This window comes from Gorilla gorilla, chromosome 15, assembly GCF_029281585.2.
Source record: "Gorilla gorilla gorilla isolate KB3781 chromosome 15, NHGRI_mGorGor1-v2.1_pri, whole genome shotgun sequence".
NCBI classification, from domain to species: Eukaryota; Metazoa; Chordata; class Mammalia; order Primates; family Hominidae; genus Gorilla; species Gorilla gorilla.
In genome coordinates this window covers 119,824,619-119,850,371 of record NC_073239.2, presented here as the reverse complement: position 1 = coordinate 119,850,371, position 25,753 = coordinate 119,824,619, and the positions used below count along the sequence as shown (strand labels likewise).

General features: G+C 44.5%; 1 protein-coding gene and 1 non-coding gene across 7 annotated transcripts in view; both read right to left on the bottom strand.

Annotated features, from left to right (window-relative positions):
* Positions 1–25,753, bottom strand: part of TRAF3 (TNF receptor associated factor 3) — a 134,128-nt gene that overhangs the window by 31,477 nt on the left and 76,898 nt on the right. For all 6 annotated transcript variants that reach the window (XM_055361608.2, XM_055361606.2, XM_055361611.2 and 3 more), the window contains 4 exons: positions 9,073–9,334; positions 7,567–7,618; positions 3,770–3,874; positions 2,974–3,141 (listed from right to left, as the gene is read on the bottom strand). In XM_055361608.2, coding sequence (XP_055217583.1) covers positions 2,974–3,141; positions 3,770–3,874; positions 7,567–7,618; positions 9,073–9,317 — 570 coding nt within the window. In that variant the 5' untranslated portion in view covers positions 9,318–9,334. The remainder of the gene's footprint in view (positions 1–2,973; positions 3,142–3,769; positions 3,875–7,566; positions 7,619–9,072; positions 9,335–25,753) is intronic.
* On the bottom strand, positions 13,555–13,662 carry LOC115930750 (U6 spliceosomal RNA). The gene has a single exon (XR_004067350.1). It is a non-coding gene; the product is annotated as a U6 spliceosomal RNA (small nuclear RNA).

The window sequence follows — 25,753 nt, the reverse complement described above, 5'->3', positions numbered from 1 at the left end:
AGAACTACAGGTATGCTTTAGCACACCCGGCTAAATTTTTATTTTTCATAGAGGCAGAGTCTTGCTATGTTGCCCATGCTGGTCTCCAATTCCAAAGCTCAAGTGATCCTCCTGTTTCAGCCTCCCAAAGTGCTGGGCACACAGGTGTGAGCTACCACACCCAGCCTCAAGAGTTCTTAATAACTGGAAACATCTGAAGTACCACACAAGAAAAAGATTTCACAATGGAAGAAAGACATGGACACAGGAAAATTACAGAAAGCAAGGCAAATTCAGAGATTATAAAGTATTTAGTTGGTGCAAAAGTAATTGCCGTTTTTGCCATTACTTTTAATGGCAAAAACCGCAATTTCTTTTGCACCAACCTAAGAGGACTACAACTCATTTCATAGAGAAAAAAGCAAAGGAAACTCTCCCTAAATTTTGGTCATTAGAGCTCCATGGCTGGGTGCGATGGCTCACGCCTATAATCCCACCACTTTGGGAGGCTGAGGTGGGCAGATGGCTTAAGCCCAGGAGTTTGAGACCAGACTGGGCAACATGGCAAGACCCTGTCTCTACAAAAAATACAAAAATTAGTCAGGCATGGCAGCATGCACCTATAGTTCCTGAGGTGGGAGGATCACTTGAACCTGGGAGAAAGAGGCTGCAGTGAGCTGAGATTGTGTCACCGCATTCCAGGCCTGGATGACAGTGAGACTCTCTCTCAAACAAAACAAACCATTCCACAATATCTACCAGGAACTGGATGATGGCCCACGCCCTGGCTGAGCTGCCCTGGTGCCTCCCTTCAGTCACTTCATGGCCAAGCCCACCCCAGCCTCTAGGCAGCCTCTGAGGGTGTGCCCAGGCCCCCACGAGCTCTGTCCTCCTCTCCACTCGCTCCAGCCCCATGATCCTGTGAACCACCAAACTCACCCCCATCTGCAGCCTGCATGTCTCCACTCCCCATTCTCCCCCAAGCCCATCACCCTCCACTCACTGGGCACCCCCTCGGCAGGACACCTAGGTTCTCCACAAGCACTGGGCGTCACCTTTACCTCATACCCCACCTGCTGGCCAATCCTACCGCCCCACCCTCAGGCACACCCCAGTACAACCTTCCCCCACCCCAGCAACACCAGGCCTTGCCCTGGGGCCCCTCTCACCCTCCCAGTTCTGGGCTGCCCAGTGCCTTTCCCCTCACCCTCTGGCTGCCCCACTGCCCTCACATCTGACCTGTGTTCCACACAGCTCCTGAACCCCACAGCCCTGCCAGTTCCAGCTTAGGGTCCACATGCTCCCTCACTGTCCCTTGACTGCCTCAGAGAAGCCAGTGCTGATCACCTCTCTTCCCTTGATGCCACCTGATTTTTATTCATGGAACTGATCACTACCCGATGTTACACATTTGTTAGTATTTTTTCCCACTAGAGGAGCCTCACCACTGAGTCCCCAGCTCCTGGAATACTGCCCGGCGCACAGTAGGTACCCAATAGGTGTTTGTTCAACAAATGCATTGTTTTCTAAGTGTGTCCTCCACCCCAACATCTCTGCTTTCCTCTTTAATTCACCCACTCACCCATACACTCACACCCACATTCACACACCGCCACACACTCACCCACATTCACACACCGCCACACACTCACCCACATTCACACACCGCCACACACTCACCCACATTCACACACCGCCACACACTCACCCACATTCACACACCGCCACACACTCACCCACATTCACACTCACCCCCTCACATACTTATCCCCACACACTCACCCACATTCACACACTCACTCCCACACACTCACCCACATTCACACACTCACCCCCACAGAAACACACAATGCAAAACTGTGCCAAAGTAACCGAAGTATGAGAAGCTGTCTCTCTCCAAGATAAACAGCTGCATTTCAATGCTGTAGGACAAATTAGCCTGTTGTAAGTGATGGTTATGTCATAGAGCTGTAATAAGACCAGGCAATCTATCAACATTTTGAGGCAATTCCCTAGGACAAGATAAAAATTTTACCTTTTTTGAATAACTATTCATTTTTTGACACACTAAGTGATAGTCAATCAAGGCAATGGAAAATGTTAACTACATAAATCAAAATAGGCAAAACAAAGCTTAATTCTGAAATAAAGTCAGATAAAAAGGACTATTTATTCCTATCTTTTCTCTTTATTCCTATTAGAATAGTCATTAAGAAGCTGTACAGTGGAAGAAGTATATATTAATTGAGCAGAAGGCCTGTGGAACGGATTATCTATGAGTTGAGGGAAGGCCTGTGGAACGGATTATCTATGAGTTGAGGGAAGGCCTGTGGAACGGATTATCTATGAATCGAGCACAAGATCTGTGGGACGGATTATCTATGAATTGAGCCTAAGGCCTGTGGAACAGATTATCTATGAGTTGAGGGAAGGCCTGTGGAACGGATTATCTATGAGCTGAGCGGAAGGCCTGTGGAACGGATTATCTATGAGGTGAGGGAGGGCCTGCGGAAGGGATTACCTATGAGCTGAGCAGAAGGCCTGTGGAACAGATTATCTATGAGCTGAGCGGAAGGCCTGTGGAACGGATTATCTACAAACTGAGTGGAAGGCCTTTGGAACAGATTATCTATGAGCTGAGCGGAAGGCCTGTGGAACGGATTATCTACAAACTGAGTGGAAGGCCTTTGGAACAGATTATCTATGAGCTGAGCGGAAGGCCTGTGGAACGGATTATCTATGAAGTGAGTGGAAGGCCTGTGGAACGGATTATCTATGAGTTGAGGGAAGGCCTGTGGAACGGAATATCTATGAACTGAGTGGAAGTCCTGTGGAACGGATTATCTATGAGCTGAGGGAAGGCCTGTGGAACGGTTTATCTATGAATTGAGCAGAAGGCCTGTGGAACAGATTATCTACGAATTGAGCGGAAGGCCTGTGGAATGTATCATATAGGAATTGAGTGGAAGGCCTGTGGAATGGGAGGACCCGCACCTGCAGCGCGATCATCGGAACCTGACTCTTGCAGTGGCTGCACGTGGCTTCCCGGTATTTACACGCCTTCTCCACGTGGTCTCGCAGGTCTTTCCTCAAGACCTTTTCTTTGCAGTCAGGACGCACACATGGAAGTTCTTCAAAATGGCAATCATTTTTTAAATGCACCTGTAAGACAGACCATTCAATGTTCTTAATTGGGGAAAAACCCTAAATCTGAAATACCAGATTCTAATCTCTATGCAATGAAACCCTAAAGAAATGTTTCTCATCTGCTGTTAGACCAGTTTTCCACAGCAAAGAGTAACAACTACGCCAAGAGACACTGAATTTCATATTCCATTTCATGATTACTCAAACCATATTGTTGTTGAAGAATTAAGTCAACTCTGCTTCCAGGATAAATGAATATCTGCTAAGAACTTTGTTTTATTCCAGTTCAAATAATTTTCTAAGCTAAAATATGGTACTAACTAAAAAAATAAGAAGTTATGTAGAATTTCATGGTGAAAAAAGGTTTTAATGGGCCTTCCAAAATTAAAATCCAATTCAGATTTTCTCTATTCTAAGTAGGGGGGGGAGTGTTTAAAAACCAATCGACAATTCTGCCAATGATGTCATAAAAATAACAACTTATACTCAAGTGGTTCTGACTGCTTTCCTATTTGGCTGTGTTTTGAAAAACTAATGTCAACATGGTCTTAAAGTGCCACATCCTACTAACCACTTTATCAGCTGGATGTAAGGGACTCGAATTCCTTCATGTAAAAGGTTCCAGTGTCCCTTTGCTACTCACCAGCAGATGTCCCAGCGTTAACTGCTCTGCACAACCTCTGCTTTCATTCCGACAATAGATCTGAAGAGCCAGAATTTCTCTCTTGCAGCAATTATCCTTAAACACCTGAAAATGAAAGATCATTATTTTGGAGGATTAATATTTCTTAATCTCCACATGCTGCTACTTTGGACAAGGCAAAACCACTTAAAAAAAAAAAAAACAAGAGAGGAACTCTTAAGTGAACTTCAGAAAGCATTAAGGACCATCTTGATTTCTAGAAGTAGAATGAAGAAGCTGCCCCCACTAAGAGACACAATTTAAATAACATTAACTGTTATCTTTTATTAGTTAAGCCAAAAGAAAATGAATTAGACTTAATAATTAAAGATCACTCTGGAGCATCTAAACATCTTGTATTAACTTTGACATAATCTCAGGATGAGGGCAGAGGAGGAACAGGTTCACATTCAGACTCTGGGGCCTTCCAGGAGCCAGCAGTGAGCAGGTGGCCATTATGGTGCAGCTGTCACCAGAGGACAAGAGCAGAACTGGACACAAATGAATACATTGTATAGATCGCTTGCTGGAGAAATGGAGAGACCACATAAGAGACCATATTTGGGGAATGATTTGTAAAACTGTTGGTTCCTTCTAAAGGTCATGCTGTTAAAACTCATTTTTCACCAAAAAAAGCAGCATTAGCCTGTGGTTGAAAAACACTCTCTTTAAACATATATTGCAGTCTGAAGTTAGTCTAATAATGAAAAGATTTCCCTTTGAAAATGAAAACGAGGCTAGGCATGGTAGCTGAAGCCTAAAATCCCAGCACTTTGGGAAACCGGGGCAGGAGGATTGCTTGAGTCCAGGAGTTTGAGACCAGCCTAGGCAACACAATGAGACCCTATCTCTACAAAAAATTTTTTAAAAAATTAGCTGGGCAAGGCAGCATATGCGCCTGCAGTCTCAGCTACTCAGGAGGCTGAGGCAAGAGAGGACTGCTTTAGCCTGGGAGGTCGAGGATGCAGTGAGCCTTGATCGCACTGCTGCACTCCAGACTGGGCGACAGTGGGAGACCCCCATTTCTTTAAAAAAAGAAAAAAAGAAGAAGAAAAAACCTTTCAACTTTTCATTTTATTTTTCCCTTAGAAAACACAAGTATTCTCATTCTCACTCTTTTTTTAAGAGACAGGGTTGACTGGGAACAGTGACTCACCTCTGTAATCCCAGCACTTCGGGAGGCCGAGGTGGGTGGATCACCCGAGGTCAGGAGTTTGAGACCAGCCTGGCCAACACGGTGAAACCCCATCTCTACTAGAAATACAAAAAAAATTAACCGGGTGTGGTGGCACATGCCTGTAGTCCCAGCTACTCGGGAGGCTGAGGCAGGGGAATTGCTTGAACCCGGGAGGAGGAGGTTGCAGTGAGCTGAGATCACGCCATTGTACTCCAGCCTGGGCAAGAGAGTGAGACTCTGTCTCAAAAAGAGACAGGGTGGGTCTCACTCTGTCACCCAGGCTGGAGCGCACTGGTGCAACCATGGCTTCACTACACCCTTAAACTCCTGGGCTCAAGCGATCCTCTCACCTCAGCCTCCTGAGTGGCTTGAACTACAGGCGCATGCCTCCAAGCCCAGGTAACTTTTTAATTTTCATTTTTGTAGAGATGGGGTCTCCATATGCTGCCCACTCTGGTCTCGAACTCCTGAGCCCAAGTGATCCACCTGCCTCAGCCTCCCAAAGTCCTGGGATCACAGGCATAAGGCACCATGCCCAGCTCTCTCTCACTCTTTCTAACAACACGATCTACAACATCTTAGTCCAAAGGTTATTTCTAAGAAACTCCTGCCTGTTGCTCTATGAAAGTGGAATAACAGGAGCTTAATATGCCTTTTTGGACTGCTGAGAGAAATAAAATCAACAGCTGTTAAGAATTAAAAATAAACTAATTTGGAGCCAAAGCTTATCGTTCATAAACATGACTAAAAAAAAAAGAAGGTCATGACTTGAGATACTAAAGTCAACAGAACTTTGGAATGGAAACGATCTGAGACTATTTACTCAAAATGTCTCTGTTTACAGATGAAGACCAGAGGCCCGCCCACCCCTGGATGACCTGCTGACGGGTGAGAATCCGGGTCACTCGGGGCCCAGACAGCTCCATTCTTTCCATGAGGGTCCACAACTTGAGTGCATCTCATTCATGATTCTTTGATAAAACTAGCCATTTTTCTTCAGCTACTTATGTCATTAAAAAATAGGGATAATGATTCTGCATAACAAAACAGAGATACTAAAAAAACATCTCAGCCATCGTCGCGAGCTTCTCTCTCACTCACACGTTAGGCACATGTTTACAAGGCGGCCGAGTACCATGCTAGGCCAAGGCACAGAGTGGAGGGGAGGGGCTGTTTTCCCTCGAGGAACTAACCAAGCCTTCAGCAGCAGCAGGTAAATGCAGAGAAAGAAAAGGTACAGGGCCAGGTGGCCAATTCCATCTCTCCCCCTTCCAAAGCGGCTATATTGGATGCCTGTGTGCCTGGCAGCCCAGGGACACTGACTGCCAGCAATCCTCAAATCACTGCGCTCACCTGGGCTGCTCTGACCAACAAACCCAATCTGCAAGGTGCTTTAGACAGGAAAACCCCAGAGTAAGAATTTTATTGTACAACTTAGTGACCTGCATTTAAAAAATGGTTAGGTATATTACTCAAAGTAGGGAAACACACATTTTTATTGATATTTTAAGCACTTTAAGAATGAATTGCTGGGTGCGGTGGCTCATGCCTGTAATCCCAGCACTTTGGGAGGCTGAGGCAGGTGGATCACCTGAGGTCAGGAGTTCGAGACTGGCCTAACCAACATGGTGAAACCCCGTCTCTACTAAAAATACAAAAATTAGCTGGGCGTGGTGGCTTGTGCCTGTAATCCCAGCTACTCGGGAGGCTGCGGCATGAGAATTGCTTGAACCCGGGAGGTGGAGGCTGCAGTGAGCCGAGATCGTGCCATTGTGCTCCAGCCTGTGCAACAAGAGTGAACTCTGTCGCAAAAAAAAAAACAAAAAGAAGAAAGAAAGGAGAGAGAAAGAAAAGAATTGTTTCAAACTCCAAGTATACCTGGCAGGGTATAGCAGCACATGGATGACTGTCGGTCTCCATGAGAAGGACCAGGCCCCAGGAGAAAAGCTGGCGGCAGGCTGGGCAGCCCCATCCTCTGAATGTGCAGAGACGCCCATGGGCTCTAGCTGAGGACAGCCACAGGGGGCGAGAAGGGGCTAATCTCACTCATGTCTAATGACTTAAAGATATCACAGGGGGTCTGGGGGGCAGGGAGCACAAACTCAAATAAACCCCTCAGCCTAGCAAGTCTGAAGGTAAAACCTAGTGTAAGAGTTGAGTAGAAGCTGTCTGGGATAAAGACCTGCAATGACGGAAGTGACCCAACCACAGACAGCCCTGCCACAGACAGCCCTGCCACAGACAGCGCTGCCACAGACAGGCATCTCAGCACTTTGCTCACATCAACCCCTTACTCCTCACACCAGCTCCCTGCGGTCTTAGCAGGTGATATGATTATTACAGGTGAGGGGGTGAAGTAGCTCACAGAGTTCACACAGTAGGGAAGCGGCCAAGTGGATCTGAATCCACTGTCTGCCCAGGTGATCACATGGCACAGTGACCTGCCTGGGAGCCTGCCGCATCAGCTGCCAAAACTGAGAGAATGTGTTGTGCCAGAGTGCCGAATGCAAACTATGTGAAAAGTATTACCCAGCTGAAAACATGTGACAAAATGATTTAAAAAAAAAAAACCCCAGAATACCTTATCTTTAACGATGCTCTCTTGACACGCTGTACATTTTGGACTTGAAGAGCTGCAGGGAAACACAAGTGACTGCATTAGAGTGGAAGTCCCTTTCTTGAGAGGACTCAGGAGATTCTGGGAGCATTCACTTTATGGTCAGGTCTGCACAGTGGCTCACAGCAACCAGCAGAGCTTCAGGACGCCCTGGTGATTCACTTTACATAGGAAGCCATGGGAGAAAAGGGCTACATTTTTTAAAATGCTGATTTTTCAAAAGGAAGTTACCAAGTAGAACAGTTTAGTTCAGTCCCACTTGGAAAGCCCCTTCCACTTAATGTAAAAGTGAAATTTTATTTCAGAAACCAAAGCTAGCTGTCTGCAGAGCAGCTCTTCAGTGTGAGTACCTGTTTACTTGAAGAGCCTTGCTCCTGCGTTGTAAAAGCAGCCAGCCCTTCTCCACAGGCCATTTGGCTTCACTGTCTATTGGAAGGCCAATGGCACCTGCACAGGGGGACCAGCCTCCCTCCCCTGTGGCCCACCATATATGGGGGCTCCAGCCCCTCCTCCACTGGGAAGCTTCTCCTGGGCCCAGAGGTGTAGTCCAGGCTCTTGTGTTAGGAGACATGGTGTTCTGTGTCTCCTCTGCTGTCACTAAGCTCAAGTGTCATTTTGCCCCCAAGTGGGCAAAGGTGAGCTATTTGGGATGAGTGGGTAAGACCACAGAGGGAAGCATAGAGAAGGGGGAGGGTGAAGGCAGGTGACAAGGCAGGGGGCTGGCTGCTGTGCCCAGGCTGGGGTTCGGGTGCAGCCCAGGCTTGAGTGCTGTGGGAGGAGGAGCTGGCAACCTTCCCAGGCCGACATGCCCTGACGGCAGTGGCCAAGACCAGGGCATCCCGCAGCGACCCCAGCACCCAGCACAATGCCAGAAAACATGAGGCCTGCAGGGTGAATCAAGGTGCTCTCCTGGCCGATGCTATTCTGCAGTAAAGCTCCAGCCTGCCTTCATGATCCACCAGTGGTACCAGCACTGGCACTCAGCAGCAAAGGGCTGCCAAGGGCTCGGTGCATGTTCCACACACGCCTGCTGAGTAAGCATGCGGCCTAGGTTTCTGCTCGGGTAGGGACCTGCCCAGTCCTTTAAGCTGACCCCATCCTCCCTCCTCTCTGCAGCATCCTTGCACACCAGCACACGTGCCCTTAAATGACTGGCTTGTCATTTCCTGGTGTATCTCCTCCATGGAACTGTGAGGTTCCTCAATAAAATACAGCAACACATATGAGGGGCACCAAGGCTCTACAGACAGAGTGGGAAGACACGGGCGGGGCAGGTCAGAGACACGCAGAGGCCTCAGTAAACCCACATGTGGGATCCCACTGCACCTCCCTAAAGGATTCACAAGCTGGGCCCGGAGGCTTTTATGGACTTCTTTAGGGCTTTAAACCTCTAGAGGTTTATTTTTAGAGAAACGAATGAAGGAGAGGGTGAGGCCGAGGGCTGAGAAGGGGCCGGGCGACGGCGCCTACCTCAGCAGGGCCGCCATGCAGCTCTCGCAGAAGCGGTGCCCACACTCAGTCTGCTTCGGGCTGCACAGCACCAGGCGGCACTTCTCACACTTGTACTTGTCCTCCACGGTCTTCACAAACTTTTCCTTGTAACCTCCTTGTTCAGGGACAAAAACTGGCGTCCCAGCACTGCGGTCAGTGTGCAGCTTTAGCGGCGGGTTAGTCTGCAGCGCCCCAGGAGAGTCCATCTTTTTACTCGACTCCATTTTAGGAAAGAGGAGTTCTGTCGAGAAAAAACAGTAGAGTGCCATCATACCCTCTCATGCAAGGAAACAAACACTGCTTTGGGAAAGCAAAAGTGCCTGAGACCTGCTGTCTTTCAGTTTTAGGCAACACAAGAATCCTTCCCAACTTTAATATGTGTTGGGAACAAAACATGATCAAATATGCTTCCATCCTTTCTATTTTACCCAAACACATAGTAACTATTGATATTATTATTCAAAAAACTTCCTAAAAAGTATACTTAATAAATTGGGATGAGGTGGAAAGATTGCTGAGCCCAGGAGTTGAAGGTTGCACCAAGCTATGATGGCACCACTGCACTCTAGCCTGAGCAACAGAGCAAGGCCCTGTCTCCAAAATTTTTTTTTTTTTTTTAGACGGAGTCTCGCTCTGTCGCCCAGGCTGGAGTGCAGTGGCGCCAACTTGGCTCACTGCAAGCTCCGCCTCCCGGGTTCATGCCATTCTCCTGCCTCAGCCTCCCGAGTAGCTGAGACTACAGGTGGCCACCACCACACCTGGCTAATTTTTTGTATTTTTAGTAGAGACGGGGTTTTACCACGTTAGCCAGGATGGTCTCAATCTCCTGACCTCGTGATCTGCCCGCCTCGGCCTCCCAAAGTGCTGGGATTACAGGTGTGAGCCACCACACTGGCCAAAAATGTTTTAAAGTTAATAATAGAGTATTTTTGAGGTTTAAAAAAATACACATACTATTTTGCTGTGTTGTAACTTTGAATTCAATGCATCATTCTGAGATTTTAGCTGAAACAACAGCTATTCTCAGCCAGTTTTCCTTCCTCATTGACTTCTGCTAGATGAGTCTCGATGCTACAACTCAGACTGGCCTGGTCAACCTGCTTCTGGAGCCCAGGGGTTGTTCCTTCCCAGGTAAACCCTGTGACAGTGTGCCCACAGTACTCAAAATGCTCAGTTTTGACACTCACCCTCATCTTATTCATCTAGCACCACCCTGACCCAGCACACTGTGCACAGAGCTGTGGAGTGGGCCCGTTGTGGACCCACAGAGCACGTCACACCATGTCACACTGGTGAGGAGCATGTGAGGGAGGTGCGGCTCCCTGTGTGCATGAGGGGGCTCGGGTTCAGGTAGGTGCCAATGTGCCCAAGGGCTGGGCTGGCAGAGGGGACACCACATAGGGCAGGTCTGTCTGCGCGGACTCTCTTCCACACCTGCTAACAAGGTACTCTTTAAGACTGGCTGCCTCCCACCTGCAAGTTCCCATCAACAGGTAAAGTAAACAGCTCCTCAAAATGAGCCACAAAGGTCCCAGCTTGCACAGCTCTGCCAGATGAGACCTCAAGATCATGTAAATGAAAATAACCAGGAATGTAAAGAGTTGAATCGAGTTCCTGAAGAAATGTGAGCTTTAGTAAAAATTACACCATGCACTCATAAACACACTAATGATTTGACCAATCATCCTAAATATTTGCTAACACTTACCTAAAGCACAAATTAAATGTTTCCAGATGGTGGTATAAAGTCTGGCTTCTCTGGTCTTTGTTTTCTGGATACCATGCAATGGCCATGCACTTCCATAATGAAAAAAACCTTGGGAATGTCAGCCAGTGTTTAGGTCAGCGTGTGCACCATGAACTTTCTTGGAAAAGTTTTTGCCCAGTGCCTTACGACCTTTACGAGGCTTCTACAGGGCAGCTCCAGCACAGATGCCCTTCCTGTCTCTAAGGCTCAGCCTGCACCACTCCCCCACTGTCAACAGCCCCTGGCCAGCCCTGTACTCCCATGTACCTTGGTAAGGAAGGGAGTGGCTGTGAAGGGAGGTGAGGGACCCAGTAAGAACCAGACTCAGGAGCCTCAGGGAACACCGCTGCCTAGACCAGCCGCCTCACATCAGTCGCCTCTGCACTATAGGATTTTTCTTGTGTAGAGTTTTGCACCTCCATGCCTCCTCCATCCTTTCTCATGATACGGTAATGCCTCAGGTGAACAGAGGAAGTTTCTTTCACAACTCACCAGCTCGCTCAAAAATACACTGCGTTCCTGTACCCAATTCATCTACTTTTGCTACTTAGAAAAATAAGAGCCAAATTCCTTCCACCCCTGAGGTCCTGGGCATCCTGGGGAGGTAGTTGCTGGGTGGGCGGGCGGAGCCCTTCCTTCCGAGCCCCGTTCTTGCTGCCTGCATGAAGCTGACAGGCACATGAGCTGACAGACTCCTAGCCTGACTTTACAGCTAGAAGCAAACAGGAATGAACGCCGGCAGCAGAGAACTTGAGAGATGGATGAACTGGCGTTCTAGCCACACTTGGGTTAGCTTCATAGAACATTACTGTGGCAAAATGTGGGAAATTACTTATTTGTGAAAACAAAGTTTTCAAAACATTAATGTTAAAGTATATGTATTATAGATGTCATTTGCTTACAAACTTGCCGGTCCATTACGATGCTCACTAATCTTTCCAAGCTAAGTAGCAAGGGCACCTGGTACTAGCCTTGCCCGCCGGGTAAAAGGGTTGACCAGCCTCGACCTGCAGCCCCCAGCCCTGCCTGCCACTCTGCTCTCCACACTGGCCTACTGTGCCTCAGAAGCTCTAGGTTCCCCTAGGCCCACCCAGCCAGGCCACGGCTGAGCCTACCCAGACACATGCAGGCCAGCCCCCGAACTTCTCCAGGAGGCCACCCTCCCACTCTCTCTCAACTCCCCCATACCACTCTGTGCTTTTCCCCTGGCCCTCCTGCCACTAAGACTGCATGTAACTAAGTTTCTCCAGGATGCATCCCCTAGATCAGAGAACCAGGAATTGGCAAACTACAGCCTGCAATTCAAATCCAGCCAGCAGCCTATTTTTGTAAGGTCTTTGAACTAAGAATGCTTTTTAGATTTTTTAAGTGTTATAAAAACAAAGACTAAGTGTGTATGTAGTCCACAAAGCCTAGGATATTTACTCTCTTGCCCCTAACAGAAAGAGTTTACCAGTCCTTGCTCTGGACTCTACATCTAAAGAGCAGAGAGGAGTCGCTGGTGTGTAGGTTGTATGAAAGGCCAGTTTTGTAAATGAGAGCCAAACTGCTCTCCAAAGCAGAGGTAACAACAAATACTTCCACTAGCAGCACAAGAATTTCTATGAAACCACTCTCTCACCAACACTTACAGTTATCAGTCATCTTAATTTCTACCAACCAAGGACTATGGTCTTTTTGCTCCTTATCCTGATTAGAAAGGTTTGGCATCTTTTCATATGCTGAGAGGCCACTTGTTTTCTCTTCCGTGAAATGCCAAATTGTGCCTTCTTGTCATTGTTTTCTCTCTGTGTGTGTGTGTGTGTGTGTGTGTGTGTGTGTGTGTGTTTTCAAGAGATGGAGTCTCGTTCTGTTGCCCAGGCTGGAGTATAGTGGTGCCATCATGGCTCACTGCAGCCTCAACCCCCTGGGCTCAAGCAATCCTCCCACCTCAGCCTCCAGAGTAGCTAGGATTATAGGCACATGCCACCATGCCCAGCTAATTTTTTTATTTTTTCAGGAGCTGGGGGTCTCGCTATGTTGCCCAGCCTGCTCTCAAACTCCTGGCCTCAAATGATCCTTCCACCTCAGCCTCCCAAAGTGCTGGGATTACAGGCATGAACCACTGCGCCTGGTGGTGTCATTTTTTTAACTGGGTTACTGTCTCTCGTAATATTGATTTGGGGAGATTCCCCATCTTTTTAATATGTTAGCAGCTAATCCTTTGTTAGTTTTATGTATTACAGATGTCTTTTCCCTATTTATAGCTTGACTTTTTAAAAAATTATTATACTTTAAGTTCTAGGATACACGTGCAGTACATGCAGACTTGTTATATGGGTATACACGTGCCATTGTGGTTTGCTGCACCCACCAACCCGTCATCTACATTAGGTATTTCTCCTAATGCTATCCCCACCCTCCGACAGGCCCCAGTGTGTGATGTTCCCCTCCCTGTGTCCATGTGTTCTCACTGTTCAACTCCCACTTACGAGTGAGAACATGTGGTGTTTGGTTTTCTATTCCTCTGTTAGTTTGCTGAGAATGATGGTTTCCAGCTTCATCCCTGTCCCTGAAAAGGTCATGAACTCATTCTTTTTTATGGCTGCATAGTATTCCACGGTGTATATGTGCCACATTTTCTTTATCCAGTCTATCACTGATGGGCATTTGGGTTGGTTCCAAGTCTTTGCTATTGTAAATAGTGCTGCAATAAACATGTGTGCATGTGTTTTAAAAATATGGAACTGCTTCAGGAATTTGCATGTCATCCTTGTGCAGAGGCCATGCTAATCTTCTCTGTATCGTTCCAATTTTAGTATATGTGCTGCCAAAGCCAGCACTATGGCTTGACTTTATTTATAGTGTCTTTTAATGAAGAGAAATCTTAATTTCATTAGGCCGGTCACAGTGGCTCACGCCTGTAATCCCAGCACTTTGGGAGGCTGAGGTGGCTAAATCACTTGAGGTCAGGAGTTCAAGACCAGCCCTGGCCAACATGGTGAAACCCCGTCTCTACTAAAATACAAAAATTAGTTGGGCATGGTGGCACATGCCTGTAGTCCCAGCTACTCAGGAGGCTGAGGCAGGAGAATCGCTTGAACCTGGGAGGCAGAGGTTTCAGTGACCCGAGATCGTGCCACTGCACTCCAGCCTCGGTGACAGAGTGAGACTCCATCTCAAAAAAAAAAAAAAAAAAATTCAGATTAACTTGTGAGTGATGCTGATGAAAAAGGGACAATCCAATATATAAAAACAGAAAGCAGCTCTAATTCTATCACAGAAGCAATGTCAAAAGGAGGTGTTCTCAAGTAAGACTAGTAAATGAGCCACTATGTCAAATTGACAGACATTGCTCAAGGAAAATATGCTTTCTAAACAAAAGCTGAAGAAAGAAATGACACGAACCCTGAGCAGAGCCCAGCCGGCAGCCCCGTGACCTTCTATATCAATGAGGTGGCCACAGGACTGAACTGGCTCCTGGGAAAGCAGGAGACAGACACCTCAACAGGCACCAGAACCAGCGGATGGACAAGTCTCAGGTTTACTGATGACTCTTGACTCTCCCAGTGATCAACAGCCACCAAGAGCAGTCACTTCTGATCTGAAGTGTAAGAATCCCCTGATCACCTCCTGAAGCAACTAGGACAATAGACATGATGTCTTAAGTCCTCAAATAGGATATAAACACCTACCTGTCCTGTCCTGAGCAAAGGAGAGTTTTAGATTTAGGAAAACCAACACTGGAGACACATTTCTCACAATCAACTCAGAGGCAGACAGTAACAACCATCCCTACTGCTGGGCACTAACCTGGCATATCTCCCTCAGCCCAACGCAGTCATGCAGGAGAAGCCACGGAGGCAAATCTGCCCCAGGTTCCCCACCACTGACATAACAGAGAGAGGGCAAGAATCTCAAGGCTGCCAAGGAAACATTTCTGTCTGTAGGATCAAGTTCTTAACAGCAGGGAGGGCAGTTTTTACTAACATGCCCTCAACCCAACAAATACCGACAATGATAATTTATTGCATCTCTTATGCTATTTATCCTTGTAAGCCATCTTAAATCTCTTCTGTAACCAAGTAAGGTGTACGTAAATTTGGCAACCTCGAAACTGATCATAATTTAAAATTTAAATTATGTCCTAAAATATTCAATTTAAATTATGTAAATCATGTCCACAAAAATGGCTGAGTAAGGAACTCAAAGTCCATCCTTCAATATACACATTTTAAAAACTGGCAAAAACTAGGCCAGGCATGGTGACTCACACCTGTAATCCCAGCACTTTGGGAGGCCGAGGTGGGCAGATCACGAGGTCAGGAGATCGAGACCATCCCGGCTAACACGGTGAAACCCCATCTCTACTAAAAATACAAAAAATTAGCCGGGCGTGGTGGCGGGTGCCTGTAGTCCCAGCTACTAGGGAGGCTGAGGCAGGAGAATGGCGTGAACCCGGGAGGCGGAGCTTGCAGTGAGCCGTGATGGCACCACTGCACTCCAGCCTGGGCGAGAGCACAAGAATCCGTCTCCAAAAAAAAAAAAAAGAAAAAGGCAAAAACTGTTAGAATCTACTATTTTAAAACTTTGGAAACTAATTAAAAACTTGCAGCAATCAGAAGAATGCTTAATCAAGAAAAACCAGGTGAATCTCAGCAAGAACCACGAGTTCCATGGCATTTTAACCTTCTCTGGTCCCATCCTGGCTGCAGCAGTGGCCTAGAAGACAAGAGGCTGCCACTCCAGTGCATGCACTGGTCCCAGAGGCAGCAGAATGGGCCTCATCGGCAAAGAACTGCAGTTGTTTGTTTTGACCTGTCTACTGAGTCCCTGGAAGATTGGCTCAAAGGGCTTGACTTTACCTCCCAGTGCTGAGGCATCTACTAGGGAAAGATGGGAAAAGGTTATTGGAAACATTTACAGACAAACATATTTGCTGCTGCCTGAAGCACTGAATAACAGTTGAGGCAAACAATAGATTTAACCAAAAGCTTGGGAAGAAAAGCTGAGGAGTAAGACGTTTTGGAAAATAAGGGTTTGAAAAGCTCTGACACATTCTTGGAAATCCAGCAGGCTCCACAAATGCCCAGGGCTGTGTACATGTTCAGGAAAGACCTGAAAAGGCCCTAGGCTTTCACCTCTGGCTGACCTTCAGGATCTGTGCAAGCAGGCAGCGAATGCTAAGGGATCACCGTCAAATGCCTGGCTGAGTGTTGAAGGTGTGCTCCAACATACACACAGACCTCATCTCAAAAGACTGGGAGACATTTTTTGTTCTAGGCGCTTAAATCTCTGTCTAATCACAAGCTGACCACTATATTAACGGAACAGAGAACTCAGAGGCCACACGTGATAAAGAATATATACTATATAAAATTAGCTCAGAAAAGTAACTATACAAACAATGACTGTAACAAGCAGTCAATAAACCCTGGGGGAGAAGGAAGAATCTCATTTCCAGAGTTGCCACGGTAAAAATTCAAAAGTTCCAGTTTTCAACAAAATATCACAAGGCATGCAAAGAAACAAGAAAGTATGGTTCACATGCAGAAAAAAGGCAAGTAACAGAAATTGTTTAAGAGGAAGCCCAGGCATTAGACTTATGGATGAAGACTTTAAATATGCTATTTTAAATATGTTCAAAGAACTAAAGAAAACCATGTTCAAAAATCTACAAGATCCATCAGAACAATGTCTCACTGAATAGAGAATACTGATAAAGAAAAAAATAGTTTAAAAAAAGAACCAAACAAATTCTGGAGTTGAAAAGCACAAAAACTGAAATGAAAAATTCACTGCAGGGGCTCAACAGCAGAAATAAACAGCAGTAAGAATCAGAGAACTTAAAGATAGGATAATTGAGATTATACAGTGTAAGGAACAGAAGAAAAAATAATGAAGAAAATAAACAGCCTCAGAGACTTGTGGGACACCATCAATTGTACCAACATACATATTATGGGGTCTTAGAAAGACAGAGAGAAAAAAAGACAAAAAAAAGTTTGAAGAAATAATGGTAGAAAAGTCCTGTATTTAATGAGAAACATTAATCTGCATAACCAGGAAGCTCGACAAACTCCAAGTAGGATAAATTCAAAGAGCCACACCCAGACACACTGTAGCCAAACTGTAGAAAGCAGCAAGAGAGAAGTGACTCTTCAAGTACAAGGATTTCTCAGTAAGATTAACAACTGATTTCTCATCTAAACCATGGAGGCCAAAAGGTGACAAATTAAAGGGCTGAAAGAAAAAAATCTGTCAACCAATAATTTTTTATTTTTATTTTTATTTTTTCTGGAGAAGGGATCTTACTCTGTCACCCAGGCTGGAGTGCAGTGTGGTGCAATCATAGCTCACTGCAGTCTCCAACTCCTGGGATCAAGCAATCCTCCTGCCTCAGTCTCTCTGGGAGCTGGGACTACAGGCCAGTGCCATCATGTCTGGCTATTTTTCAACCAAGAATTCTATATCCAGTGAAACTATCTTTCAAAAATGAATGAGATCCCCAAAAAATATATTAGAAAGCTCTTAGAAGAAAACACAGGAGGTAAATCTTTAAAGACCCTGAATTTGGCAATGGATTCTTAGATACAACAACAAAAGTATAAGCAACAAAATAAAAAACTAGATAAACTGAACTTCATTCATCAAAATGAAAAACTTTTGAGCAGCAAATGAGATTATCAATAAAGTGAAAAGACAATTAACAGAATGGGAGGAAATACTTGCAAATCACATATCTAATAAGGGTTTAGCATCCAGAATATATATAAAGCACTCTTATAACTCAACCACAAAAAGACAACCCAATTTTAAAATGAGCAAAGGATCTGTACAAACGTTTCTCCAAGGAAGATACAGAAATATTCAACAAGCGCATAAAAAGATTTCCAATATCAATATCATTAAGAAAATACAAATCGGCTGCTCTGCCTATGGAGTAGCCACTTTTTAATTTACTTCTATAATAAACTTGCTTTCACTTTATAGACTCACCCTGAATTCTTTTTTGCATGAGATTCAATAACCCTCTCTTGGGGTCTGGATTGGGACCCCTTTCCGGTAACATCTTCCTGGTAAGCCCCAAAGGGATGATACTGAGGAGACTCCCAACCCAAAGGAAACAGACTGCAGCACTGATTGGCCGACCTTGGGTAAGCGGGATGCAGTTACCTGGGTAAAGGATGGGATTGGGTTAGAGGCCCAACTTAGGAGAGTTAAAGTCTCTCCTAAGAGAGGGATAAAGGTGCCTGTTAATAAAAGGCAAGCACGCTTGACTGAACTTGGGTTTGATGCCCAACTTAGGAAGGTTAGAGTCCTTCCTAAAATTTAGGGGGTTGGAGGCCCCTCTCAGTAGAGTCCCTCTCGACTAAGAACCGGTTTGGCACTATGGGATGTTAACTGCTATTCTCTTTGGATTAATCTGCCTTGCACTCTTTGCTGATGGCTGTGGGTGACAGAACTAGACATGTCCAAGATTATGGGACATGGGGAGCTTTTTCCTCCCCAAAAGGGGAAACTAGGGCTGATGGGAATGCTGGGAAAGATCCCTACGCTCCCAAAAAGCAGCCACCTGAACTTCTGATTCGGTGTCAGCTGCAATGGATGGGTCTTTCTCTGGCCTCCCTGAGCTTCTTGCATTCCCCAGCCTGCTGCAGGCAATGCTTTTCTCCCTTTCTTTCCTTTCCCTTTCCTATCTTTTCTGTTATCCAGGGCCACCATCTTGCCCAAAGACCACATGTTGAGAAATGTCCCTGAGAGCTTGACCTTGTAATCATATGGCAGTACTTTCTCTTTGTCTCTGCCTTCCAGGCAACAGGGATTTTGGGGTAGTAGTTAGCTCTACAAATTATCTTGAGCAGTTAAAAAGCCTTTGCAAGCTCAAAATTTACTGCTCTGGGCTCCTTCTGGGAAAAGCAGTGGAAACTGCCGAATGCTGTAGCTTAGCAGTTAAGGCTTTGTCTTTTCACAATGGTGGCCTGAGTTCAGGTTCAATTTTTAGCCTAGAAAATGAGCACTTTCTGGTTGGCATTTGGGTGACCTGTGCCATTTGTTGATTCTCCTCCCTTTCACGAACTGTCTTAAATTTTCCTTTCTCTGAGCACCTGGGAGGTTACATTTGGAAAAGTTAAAAAGCCAGGAATATTGGCAGTTTGGCGTGGCTAAAGTTGGGTAATAAGATATTTAAAAGGACTTTTTAAACAGTGCTATGGTTAAAAGTCAGCTTAATTAAAAGTGGATATTCAAGCTGTAACAGCCTGGGACTTCTTAGGAAAAACAGAGGAGGCACCACATACCCTGTTTTGGGAAAAACCTCTATTTTCCTCATGGAACCCCGAGAATTATTAAAGTGGATAGATCCCTCTCAAAATCTATGGCTCTGTTCTGTTTTGCACTGCATTATCTATTTTTTACTTTCGGGGTATCAGAAATTACTTCACATTATGAGAGAACTTTGGTGTGTAATATAACTAGGTAGGAAATACATTTAATACTTTTGGGGATGGCTAAATGGCACTGCGGGGGATACTTGGATCTTTGTGTGTCTGGATTAAGAGCATGCTCTTGGCCACCTGGAAGGTATGGAGATGTCCTCACCCTTCCCCACTGAGAGATAAGACTCCCATGGGGGATAGGCTGATCTCAGAAAGGGCTGATTGGCTCCGGGTTGCTTGGCAATGAAATATGCGGTAAAATCATTGCACTGTTGTGTTCTGTAGCGTTTCTCTTTGGGGGATCCAGGATCAACATAAAAATGGGACCCTCAAGTTTTAGGGCTCTGTCTTGCCTTCCAATTGTGCCTGCTTATTAGGCCATAGAAACTGCATGCTTTCCTTGCCCTGTTCCTCCAGGGCTCCACCATAAAGCCACTAACCCAATTAAGAAACTGGCAAAGGAAAAACCTTACAACTACTACATTTTCTTCTGTCTGTGTATTTATATGTGTTGTGTGTGTGATATAAAAGGCTTTGATTAATTGGCTTAAAAATAAGTGTTTAAATCAAATATTTTGTCAGAAAAATAAAAAGTATAATGCCTTTTAATTCGTGTGACTTAAGCTGTGGGAAGTAAAGAAAATTTTAAAGATTATTGGTAAAATAAAGACATTCGGTCTAAATCAGGTAGGTCAAATTTTAGGTTTGCTAAATGCTTTAAGTTTATAAACTGCCTCTTTGACTTTTGAAAATTGTTAAACTTACCTACAGCCATTAGATTCTAGGTAAGGCCTAGGGACATGTGGACTTAGCCATGCCTCCTAGCTATGCTAGAAAGAGTCAGACCTTATCTGCACTTCTGCCTGGTGTCCTAGGCTCCATACCTAGTACATAATTAAAATTGTTTACCAAGTTTTTCACTAAAAATAAACACTGCTAAGAGTTAACAGTGTAACATGTACTTGAGACTACTGGAAAAACAGTTTTACATGCAAGGTGTGTAGGGAAAGTGAAATGTGTTTTTGGTAAAAGAGAAGGAGACATGTGAATGTGAATTTTTTTTTTTTTTGGCCTAAATTAAAGGGTTAAGGGATTGTTTTAAGTTAGGATAAAGCTGAAGGTTTGCAAAAGTTGTGGAAATTTTGTGAAAAATTAATCTTTTAAAAGAAATTCTGTGTGTGAACATACTGGCTGAAGTTAAAGGGGTATGATACAGTTCTGTAAATTGAACACTGGAATAAAAGCATAACAGGGTTTTCTTAGAGCACTGATCTGCTCTTTAACAAAAACTTGTAAAGGGTTATAAAAGGTTTATAAGAATCTTACCTTCTGGTCTGACATTAAAATTGGGTAGATTTGTCTATAATGTTTTATTAAGAATTGGGTTTAACATTAATAGTACACTAATGCAATGGTGAAATTTGGCTTATTTGGTATAAAAATCATACAGGAAGCACTGTCAAATATGAAATGGTGTTTGGCTTTCTTTGACCTGTATTTATATAAATATGTTATTGGTATGTGTTCCAAAGTAATGGGAAACTCCTAGAATTGTGATATGACTTAGCATATGTTACTAATAATTAAAATTATTATGTAAAATCGTATGCCACAAAAGTAATCAAAATTCCTAGTCAATTGTGCCTTTAATAGTGGCTGCCTTAAGACTTTTTGTCATCCACAGACAACTGCTGTGTTGATCCTCTTCAAAAGGTGGTTTACAGTCAGCTATAGGACTTCAACAGGTGCTCTTGGATGCAGGTTTCTAATAACTTTGGAGATTGTGACATTAGAATAGAGGTTCTTAGGCCGGGTGCAGTGGCTAACGCCTGTAATCCCAGCACTTTGGGAGGCCGAGGTGGGTGGATCACCTGAGGTTGGGAGTTCGAGACCAGCATGACCAATGTGGTGAAACCCCATCTCTACTAAGAAATACAAAAATTAGCTGGGCGTGGTGGTGCGTACCTGTAATCCCAGCTACTCAGGAGGCTGAGGCAGGAGAATCGCTTAAACCTAGGAGGCAGAGGTTGCAGTGAGCCAAGATCACGCCATTGCATGCCAGCCTGGGCGACAGAGTGAGACTGTCTCAAAAAAAAAAAAAGAACAGAGGTTCTTTCAGGACTCTCATGGAGAGCTGAAATGATTATGAATATCAAGTAGAACAGGAGTTAACTGCATGGACTGAACAAAAGACTGAAGTAATCTTTTCTGACTTTTTGCTTAAAACGTTGCTGATCATTTTTGTTTTTCAGAGCCAAGAAAACTTTTGAGCTACTTACAGCTTTTGACAATTGAGTAAAGTATACTCCTGTGAACAAAATTTGGAGCATATTTGTTTTTCTCTACCTGCTTTCTCTGGAATTTGGAAACTATTTGTGAGTATTAACTTATGGCAATATAGTTATTTGCACAAGTGCAATAAGAATCTGTTTTCTTTTGCAACAGGACACAATTAGGGAAACTAGTTATTTTACCAGGACTTTGATGGGAATGGTGTGCTTTCCTTTAAGGACTCCAACTTGACTTATGGAGCCAATAAAAGTTCCTTGGGAAAACTGGCCTCATACCTTGTCTACACAGTTCCTGTGCAGGGTTCCTGACCTGTGGTAAGTAAAGAATGTCACTTTCTGACAGGCCCAGGAGCCCCACGTCATCTTGGGACCTCAAGAGGAGAGGAATTTCCCAACTCACAGGTTATTTGAGGGTACAAACCCATGGCTGGGCTTGGCTTTAACAAAAAGTCTTATCTAAGCTTCCTTTTATGGAATGAAGTTCCATCAAAGCCAATTTTAAAAACCCTATGTGAAAAATAACTGTTCTTGCTGCACTTTATACAAATAATCAGGCCAAGTACAATAAAGCAAATCAGTTGTACCATGATTTGTCTTCAGTAAAAATGGGAGACCGGAGAGAGAAAATAAATTATGTTTCAGGAACTTGGTACACCTGTTACTAGATTCTAGTCTCATCAGTTGTTTTTAAGTTTTTTCCTGCAACTTAGGCTAACCCTGCTTACTCCTGTGAACCAATCAGTGATCTCTGGCTGCTGCTCACAAGAAACAAGAGAGATGGGTAATGTAAAAATCTGGATCAATATTCTAATTCTGGGCACATACTGGAGTCGGCTAGCAACCCCATGTATCAGTTTGGTTTCAACAACTGCCCAGTTCATGGAAAGCCTTCTTGTTTAGTTTACTCAGGATAATTTTAGTTATTCTACTTTACTGTTGTGGAATATATTGCTGTTGTACTCTTTGTGTAGGAATGCAGGATAAGTTTACTGAATGTTTTCTTAAACTGAACACTTATTAATCTTCCAGATACCACCTTTTGTTGGAACTCAGAGCTATGAATGGCCCTCACCATATTGATGCTTTCTGACTGAGCTCTTCTCTACCCTGAATACAAGAGACCTTCATAGTTAGGCAGGAATATCATCGCCCCATTCAGCCTGAAGAAGTTACAGAAGATGGATCTTTGTCCCTCTACGACTGTTAGGATTAAGGGTTCTGCTGTAAAAGGGAGGGGGGAAACATATCAGGGGTGTCTGAACCAGAGAAACTCCATCTTGAATAGGGGGTGAGTAAAATAAGGCTGAGATCTACTGGGCTACATTCCTAGGAGGTTAGGCATTCTAAGTCACAGGATGAGACAGGAGGTCGGCACAAGATACAGGTAATAAAGACCTTAATGATGAAACAGGCTGCAGTAAAGAAGCTGACCAACACCAAGATGGCGACGAAAGTGACCTCTGGTTGTCCTTACTATTCATTATACTCTAATTATAATGCATCAGCATGCTAAAAGACACTTCCACCAGCACCATGACAGTTTCCAGATACCATGGCAACATCAGGAAGTTGCCCTGAATGGTCTACAAAGGGGAGAAACCCTCAGTTCTAGATACTGCCCACCCCTTTCCCATAAAACTCATGAATAATCCACCCCTTGTTTAGCATACAATCAAGAAGTAACAATAAGTATAAGCAGCTGAGTGGCAATGGGCTCTGCCTATGGAACAGCCATTCTTTATTCCTTTGCTTTCTTAATAAACTTGCTTTCACTTAAAAAAGAAAATACAAATCAAAACCACAGTGAGTTCCCACTTCACACCCACTAGGATGGCTGTAATTTTTTTTTTTTTTTTTTTTTTTTTTTTGAGACAGGGTTTTACTCTGTTGCCCAGGCTGGATGGAGTGCAGTGGTGTGAATGTGACTTGCTGCAGCCTTGAACTCCTGGGCTCAGGCAATCCTCCCAACTCAGCCTCCCGAATACCTGGGAATACAGGCGTACACAACCATGCCCAGCTAGTTATTTTATTGTCTGTAGAGACGGGGTGTCATTATATTGCCCAGGTTGTTCTCAAACTCCTGGACTCAAGTGATCCTCCCACCTTGGCCTCCCAAAATGTTGGAATTACAGGCATGAGCCAACGTGCCTGGCCTTTTTTTTTTTTTTTTTTTTTAGATAAAGTCTCATTCTGTAGCCCAAGCTGGAGTGCGGTAGCATGATCTTGGCTCACTGCAACCTCCACCCCTCAGGCTCAAGTGATTCTCGTGCCTCAGCCTCCTTAGTAGCTGGGACTACAGGCTGGTGCCACCACGCCTGGCTAATTTTTTGTATTTTAGTAGAGATGGGGTTTCACCATGTTGCCCAGGGTGGTCTCAAACTCCTGAGCTCAGGTGATCTGCCTGCCTCGGCCTCCCAAAGTGCTGGGATTACAGGTGTGAGCCACTGCGCCTGGCCTATAATTTTTTTAAAAAAAGGAAAATAACAAGTGTTAGGATGTGGAAAAACTGAAACCCTCATATACTGCTGTGGAAACGCAAAATGGTTCAGCCACTAAGGAAAAGAGGCTGGCAGTTCCTCAAAAAGTTAAAACATTTTACCATATGACCCAGCAATTCCACTCTTAGGTACATGCTCAAAATAACTGAAAAAAGGTACTCAAAGAAACACATGTATACACATGTTCACAGCAGTACTCTTCACAATAACCAAAAAGGTAGAAACCACCAAAATGTCCATCAATACATGAATAAACAAAATGTAATCTATCCAGACAGTGAATACCATTCAGCCTTAAAAAGGAATCAAGTTCTGATTCATGCTACAACATGGATGAACCCTGAAAACATGCTAAGTAAGTCAGAAGCAAAGGGCACACACTACGATTTCATTTACATGAAACATACAGAATAGGGAAATCCACAAGACAGAAAGCAGACTGGTAGTTACCAGTGGTTGAAAGGAGGGATAATGGGGACTCACTGCTTATGGGTATGGGGTTTCCTTTTGGGAACGAAAAAAATGTGTTGGAAGCAGATAGAGATCATGGTGCAGAACACTGTGAATGTACAAAATGCCACTGAATCATTCACTTTTAAATGGCTAATGTTATGCGTATCTCACCACAATTTATTTTAAAACACTGTTAAAAAAAAAAAAAAACAGCCAGGTGCGGCGGCTGACACCTATAATCCCAGCACTTTGAAAGGCTGAGGTGGGTAGATCACTTGAAGCCAGTAGTTCAAGACATGCCTGGGCAACACAGTAAAAAACCCCATCTCTACAAAAAATACAAAAAATAGCTGGGTGTGGTGGTGCATACCTGTAGTCCCAGCTATCTGGGGGGCTGAGGTGGGAATCACTTGAGCCCAGGAGGTGAGGCTGCAGTGAGCCATGTTTGCAACTACTGCACTGCAGCCTGGGCAACACAAAAGTAAGACTCTGTCTCAAAACCAAAACCAAAACCTACTATAACCACTTAGTCACTTGGATGGCTAAAATTTTAAAAACAGAAAATCACAAGTGTTGGCAAGGATATGGAGAAATGGGAATCTTCACATATTGTTGACAGGAATGTAAAATGGTGCAGCCCTTGTGGAAACAATCTGGCAGTTCCTCCAAAAGTTAAACACAGAATTACCGTATGACCCAACAATTCCATCTCTATGTATATACCAAGAGAACCAGTCTGTTCACGCAAAAACTTGTTCACAAACGTTCACAGCAGCACTATTCACAATAGCGAAAAAAAAAGTAGAAACAGCCCAAATGGTCAACTGGTAAATGGATAAACAAAATGTGGTCTATTCATACAATGAACCCTTACTTAGGCATAAAAAAAAATGAGGTACTATATATGCTACAACATGGATGGACCCTGAAAACATTATGTAAGTTATAGAAGTCAGAAACAAAAGGCCACATATTGTATGATTCCTATTACATGAAATGTCCAGAATAGGCAAATTCATAGATACAGAAAGTAGATTAGTGGTTGCCAGAAGCTGGGGCAAGCGAAGAATGGAGAGTGCATGCTTAGTGGTATGGGGTTTCTTTTTGGGGTGACGAAATATTCTGAAATTAGATAGTAGTGATGGTTGCATAACATTCTTTTTTTTTTTTTTAGACAGAGTCTTGCCTCTGTCGCCCAGGCTAGAGTACAGTGGCGCAATCTCGGCTCACTGCAACCTCCGCCTCCCGGACCCA